Here is a 6612-nt window from a genome sequence, read left to right on the forward strand (position 1 = left end):
TTCCTATTAGGTAGCCTTCTAGGGTATATTTGACTACAGTGATATTCCCAGAGAATTTTACCGTAAGGTATCCAGAATTCTAACTCCTAGAGCGAATATCACTAAATAATCTCACAGGAATATCGCATAATATCAGAGGACGTATTCTTGACACGTCACATAGCTATCTTCGCCCTGAACAGTATTAACGCTTCGAGGGGGTATAGTGACAAGAATATGAACGAGAATGAAAAGAGAGCCGCTCATAAGGCTTCTCTCCTATTCCGTTTCCAGTGTGTATCTGATGAAAGCGATAGCGCCCTCTCCATTCCTTTTCGAGTAGCTCTACTACTCGGTGTTTTCCCTTGTGTTCTCTCATTATTTTGGATTTAATTCAACATTTTGATGACTTCTCTGGCCTCTTCTGCCTCTAGGAAGTCGAGTATTATCATTACTATGTATAAATATAATCTCTTGCCGTTTTGAATGAAATCAAAAGTGATTTTAACGTAAACAAGAGCTGTTGCCTACCGGAGGCATCCTGGATGCTATCGCGCGCTCTTATGGGTCATTTAGTTAGCTGGAGCGATGTTCCCGGTTTGTTATGCTTTAATAATTTAGCTATTTAGCTCCGCTAGGCTTCATAGCCTAGACGTCTGGTACTAGTACTTTCATGCATGATATAAGTTTTTCCGAATGTTATATTATGGAAGCTATAGGCAAATATTTTATACATGTAAGATATTGTTGAGTTTTTTTTCCAAGATTGTATACGAGAGAGTTTCGGTGATTTAGGTAATCGATTCTCATCTTACCTAGTCTAGTATTCTAGGTACAGTAGTATACTTTCGCACATCCCCGATTGTTCTTTTCTCCTCCGGAGGCTAAGTTCAATCTCTCTTTCCCTCTGTAAGCGTTCGGCTTAATCCTAGTGGTTCTATCTGTATAATAATTCAAGTATAACTATTCTAGGATATGTCTGTCCTGACCTGATAACCAGAGTGACTGGTTTTTTGGGGTTAGGGCAGAACATCAGAGTTTCTAGTCTGTGGTCTGCTTCTTCCTAGCATAGAGAAAGAGTCTCCTTTGCTAGGTTAGGGGCGGACACAGGAAGCTTTGCTTCCCTAGTCCATGTTGGAAGGATGATTCCTTCCTCTAGTGGCCTAGCAGACTGGCCTGTGTTGTTTTTCTCGGGCTGGAGAATGAGTTTTCTCTGTTGCCCGGTGAAATAACTTCACCTAACTTTGTTCTGGTTGGAAGGAGGTTAGCAAGTATGGCCAGTGTTCCTCCCTAATAGACAACTCTTGGTTAGGATGAGCTTCCCTAATGGCTGAGTGTGTCTCCTGCTAGAACAAAGTCTATAGGACCCTTATCCCTTCCCCATCTCTCTTTCTTTTATTTTCTTTTGGCCACAGTCCTACTTCCGTACCTAGTATTGGTTAGGATGGAGGACAGGCTCAGCTCTCTGCCGGCTGGCACTATGTGTCGGCCGGCAGAGACCCTTTTTCTTTGCAGAGTGAACCCCAGACCTCCCTTGGTCTCCCTTCCATGTCTTCCGGTAGAGCCCGGCAAGCTATGGATTCTTTGGAAGCCTGAATGCTACATTCTCCCCTTCCATAAGTTCACTCCTTCTGGATGAAAGGTCGTACGGTAATGCCGCCTTATAACCTTACATCCATACTGTTTCTCTGACTATTGTGTTGCACCCCTAACCCGGCTGTCGGCTGTTAAGCCGGCAGCCGGGCAGGTGGAGGTTCTCTGGTTCTTGGCTACTGTCGGCAGGCATGGGTTTTATTACCTTTGCCGGCCGGCAGTGGAAACACAGCCCGAATCTGCTGGCCACTACGATTTGCAGCCGGCAGCCGGGTATTAGTTTTTTCAGCCGTCGGATGGCAATGATTGCCGGCCGGCAAGCAGTCGCGAATCAGGGGGCTGCCGCCTATTAGTTAATGATAGTATATCTTTGAACTATACAGGGGTAGTTGCCGGCTGGCACATGCAGGCACACACCAGCACAACAGCATGCTATGTACATTAGTTGCTGCATTAGCAGAAACTGCTGTACAGTACCTGTGATAACACTAAAAGTTCTTCATCATACTTAATGTTATCTTGTACAGCCTTTTGTTGAGACCGTACAATACATAGAAAGTAAGTTCTTTCTGTATTCTTTCTATCCCGTATATTAGAACTTCATCTCAAGGTGTGAACTACACCTTAAATTTCTGTTTAGGAAATTACATAAGATATTCTAGAATAGAATTAACCTTAGTTTTAATATCTCAGGAGGTTTCAGCAATTGACCGGACAGGAAATACAAGTATGTCTTTCCTTCTTTCTTTTATAGGTTTTCTATATAAGCTAAATGTCTCAATATAAGTGAAAGCCTTCACTTGATACTCATGGATTTTTCTTCTCTTTACAGGAGGACCATCCGAAGTGCGGGAGTGTGTTCTGTAATATCCGCAGTAAGAACTCCTGTGGGCATCAATATTGCAGGAGGCATGCAGCTGCGCAGCCTCCAGAGTTGATCTTCGCTATTGGGACCCTCAGGTTTGTACAGTTTGTTCTAACCTGATTACTGAGTCAATGGAGTCAAGGGATGCTGCCAGGGAAATGTTACGATCCTGGGTGAGGGGTTTTCAGAAAAACACCTCGGGTCCCTACCTTCAAAATGAGAAGATGAGGGCCTTCCTTTTCCCTAAAGCATCGGCTGATGCAATCATCCCTCAGCCTCAGGAGGATATACCAATTGCCCAGAATCCGGTAGATTCTGAAGTCTCAGCCGCCCTTCAAGACATCCAATTGGACGATAGGATGTCGGAGGTGTCGGATTCTACTGAGAAGGACCTTCTAGGAGGTCAGGAGGAGGAGCTGTTCCAGGCTCCTCAAGTAGAAGAGGAAGAAATCGACGAAGTGTCAGTTACATTGGTTCCGGACCCAGAACCTATTCCGTCTACATCATCTGCTATCCCAGATGAACTGAGAAGGACTCTTTCTTCCATTGTTGAGATGATCCAACAAATTCAAAAGAAGAATGTGCAGCATCACGTGGGCCCCAGAAGCGCCTCAGCATGAAGGATCTTCCTTTGTGCTCGGATACTAATTCTTGGAGGTATACCGAACACATGCCGATGACAACCGGGAAGATCGTGATCTCAGAAAAGTTGGGAGCAATTCCTTTGGAAGAGGTGGAATTTTGGCCCAACAAAGATTCTTATCCGGACTGCTATGTCCGTCTTAGGAAGGAGCCGGCCTCAAAGGAGGAGATGGAGCCGAAGGAGGTCGTAGTTTTTACCATAGTAAGGCTCAGACGTTACTAGTGAGCTTGATGAAAGAGAAGGGGCTTCACTAACTCAAAGGTGCCCACCTTGAGTAAGCAGCTTCCCTCTTTTGTGGCCTCTCCTACCAGAGCCTTTCCCTTCTTGGAAAAGGGATATAAGGCAGCCTTAAAGGCGGTGGAGGCAGGGAAACCATGCCCCTCCTTGGAGGAGTGCAAGCTGTTATCTCTGACCTTGCCCTTGGACCAAGAAGACTGGAAGGACGTACACCTTACCTTCTCAGTCGGGAAGATGGAAGCTGATATTGCTGAACGTCAGTTCGATGAGGCACTTCCAAAACAGTCGCAGGTTCTCTTGCGAAGAGAGCAAGAGACAAAGGAAGGACTTGCGGCATCGATGTCGTTGCAAACGACACTAGAAACGATGGCAAGTGACCCCAAGATCCAGGACAGCAACAACAACAACTTCCTGTGACCCCGGTGCCTCAGATAGTGGCACATCCTCCAACCATGTACCAGCTGGTACCTCAAAAAGTGGCAACACAGTCGCCAGTTCTTATCCCAGCCTTCGAATTGCAGACTTCTTCTTTTCGTTAGAGAGCTAGAAGAACAGCCAGAGGTTCTTCTAGACGCCCTTCAAGAGGAAGGGGATACAGGGGAGGACACAGTCAAGGAGGCAAAGCCTCAGATCCACAACAGCAGAAGTAAGATACTTCCAGTAGGAGAGAGACTACACCTAATTAGGGATCGCTGGACCTTCGATCCCTGGGCCCACAGCCAAATTAAAAATGGACTAAGTTGGAGCTGGAGCAGTCCTCCACCTCAATTTCCTCAATTCTTCCAACACTCATCCCCCGTTCTGGAAGAATATGTCCGAGAATTCTTAGACAAAAGAGTAATCCGGAAGGTTAAGTCCATAAAATTCCAAGGAAGGCTGTTTTGTGTTCCAAAGAAGGACTCGGAAAAACTCAGAGTTATTCTAGACTTGTCGCCACTCAACATGTTCATAGTGAACTACAAGTTCAGAATGCTCACGCTTCAGCACATAAGGACCCTACTGCCCAGAAGGACATATACTGTCTCTATAGACTTGTCTGACACTTATTGGCACGTTCCAATTAATTGTCACCTCTCCTCCTACCTAGGCTTCAAGTTGCATAGAAAACCTTACGCCTTCAGAGCCATGCCTTTCGGGCTAAACATAGCACCAAGGATTTTCACGAAGCTCGCGAACGCAGCCGTCCATCAATCACGCCTAAAGGGGGTCCAAGTAGTAACCTACTTGAACGACTGGCTGGTGTGGGCAGCATCCAGGACAGAATGCATGCAAGCTTCTAAGATAGTGATCCAGTTTCTGGAACATCTGGGATTCAAGATCAACATAAAAAAGTCTCGTCTTTCTCCTGCTCAAAAATTTCAGTTGTTGGGAATCCACTGGAATTGGGAGTCACATCGGCTTTCCATTCCTAGTAAGACGAGGAAAGAAATAGCAGGATCTGTCGAGAGACTATTGAAATCCAAACAGATATCAAGACGTGAACAGGAGAGAGTGCTGGGCTCTCTACAGTTTGCTTCGATAACAGATCCAATGCTAAGAGCACAGCTTAAGGATGCAACAGGAGTCTGGAGAAAATACGCATCAAACGCACGAAGAGATCCAAGTGACGTTGGCCATATTCCGTTTGGCGGAAAGGAAGAAATGGCACCTGTCAGCAGTTCACATTCAAGGGTTCCGCAATGTGACAGCGGACGCTCTATCTAGGTTTACACCTATAGAGTCAGAATGGTCCCTTGACGCAGAATCGTTCTCCTTCATCTCGAGTCAAGTCCCAGAGCTGCAGATAGACCTCTTTGCGACGAAAGACAACAAGAAAATAGATCGTCACGTGTCCCCTTACGAGGAGCCATCAGCGGAGGCACTGGACGCTATGTGCCTGGACTGGAACAGATGGTCCAGTATCTATCTGTTCCCTCCGCACAACTTCCTTTTGAAGGTCCTCGATAAGATGAGATCCTTCAAAGGGAAAGCTGCAATAGTGGCCCACAAGTGGCCATATAGCGTGTGGTTCCCTCTGGCATTGGAACCACGACTAAAATTCGTACCGCTACCGGATCCATCCCTGTCTCAGCGAGTACACAAGTCGACTGTCATCGCTCCTTCACAGAAAACACGGAACCTACATCTCATGATTTTCTCCCCTTAACAATAAGAAAAAGTTTTGGTGTTTAAAAGTCAGTTTAGACTTTTGGAGGCTTCAGGGAAGAGATAGCTATCCTTTGTCAATGCGAAGAAACCGAAAGAAATCCCGACAGATTCCTATTTATCATTCTTCATTCACCTTCATGAGCAAGGTTTAGCAACCAACACAATTCTGTTGTTCAAGCCTGCCTTGACAAGTCAGATACCATATGCCTTACTGGTCGACCTTTCTTACGACGTTCTTAATGAACCAGCCCTCCAGCGCTTCCAAAGACCTTTTGCATGGTTTTTAGATATGATTCCTCATTGTGTATAAATAATGAACAATGAGGAATGTGCTTAGAAGGTTTTGAATTTAAGTCATATTTCTGTTTGTACTCGCTTTGGAGCCAGAGTTACGAAATAGTGGCTCTCTCTAGAGAGGAAGGCCACGTCCAGTTCTTGGAGGGAGAACTGAATCTATTTCCAGACCCAACGTTTCTTTCCAGGAACAAGCTACCCACCAACAGGTGGGGTTCCTAGAGAATCTGCCCTCTGAAGGAAGATTTATCTCTATGTCCAGTGGAGTGCCTAAAGGTCTATCTTCATAGAACTTCAGATTTTATGGGAGGACAGATGTTCAGAAGAGAAACCCTGGGTTCAAAGTTATCTATAACTATGGGCGAAATTCACCCGTGTTATTCGCAGAACGGATCCAGACAGTACACCCGTTAGTCATGATCCGAGGAAAGTTGCCTCTTCCATAAAATTTCCTTAATTATATGGACTTTGAACATCCTTGTTTGCACACCGGCTGGTAGTCATCCAAGGCGTTCTTTATGTACTATGCAAAGCAAGTGGAGCAACTTATGAGATCTGTGGTAGCAGCAGGTAGAATTCTTTAACCTTCTTTTTTAAGTCTGCGAGGAACAGTGTTATTAATTTGGGACGATTAATTAAGAGGGTGCACGTGTAGTCACTGTATGTTACTACACGCTGAGCGATAAGGCCATGAAAGTGTCCTTACAAACTGTTTCATTGATGTCGGTAATCTACAGCATATACGGACACTTGTGGCAAGCGTTTTTTACGCTAGTATATGTAAACTGTATACAGACTATTAGTGATAATTCAATTGAAGTGGCACATCTGTTTCCTAGTAGGTGAAACAATA

General features: G+C 45.2%; 1 protein-coding gene across 1 annotated transcript in view; it reads left to right on the forward strand.

The window, feature by feature from the left end:
• Positions 1–3551: 3551 nt before the first annotated feature.
• LOC137650841 (zinc finger BED domain-containing protein 5-like) overlaps positions 3552–6612 on the forward strand; it is a 64060-nt gene continuing 60999 nt past the window's right edge. The window contains exons 1-2 of the mRNA XM_068383996.1: positions 3552–3686; positions 3825–3977. Coding sequence (XP_068240097.1) covers positions 3552–3686; positions 3825–3977 — 288 coding nt within the window. The remainder of the gene's footprint in view (positions 3687–3824; positions 3978–6612) is intronic.

The sequence above is a fragment of the Palaemon carinicauda genome, chromosome 12 (assembly GCF_036898095.1).
Source record: "Palaemon carinicauda isolate YSFRI2023 chromosome 12, ASM3689809v2, whole genome shotgun sequence".
Lineage (NCBI taxonomy): Eukaryota > Metazoa > Arthropoda > Malacostraca > Decapoda > Palaemonidae > Palaemon > Palaemon carinicauda.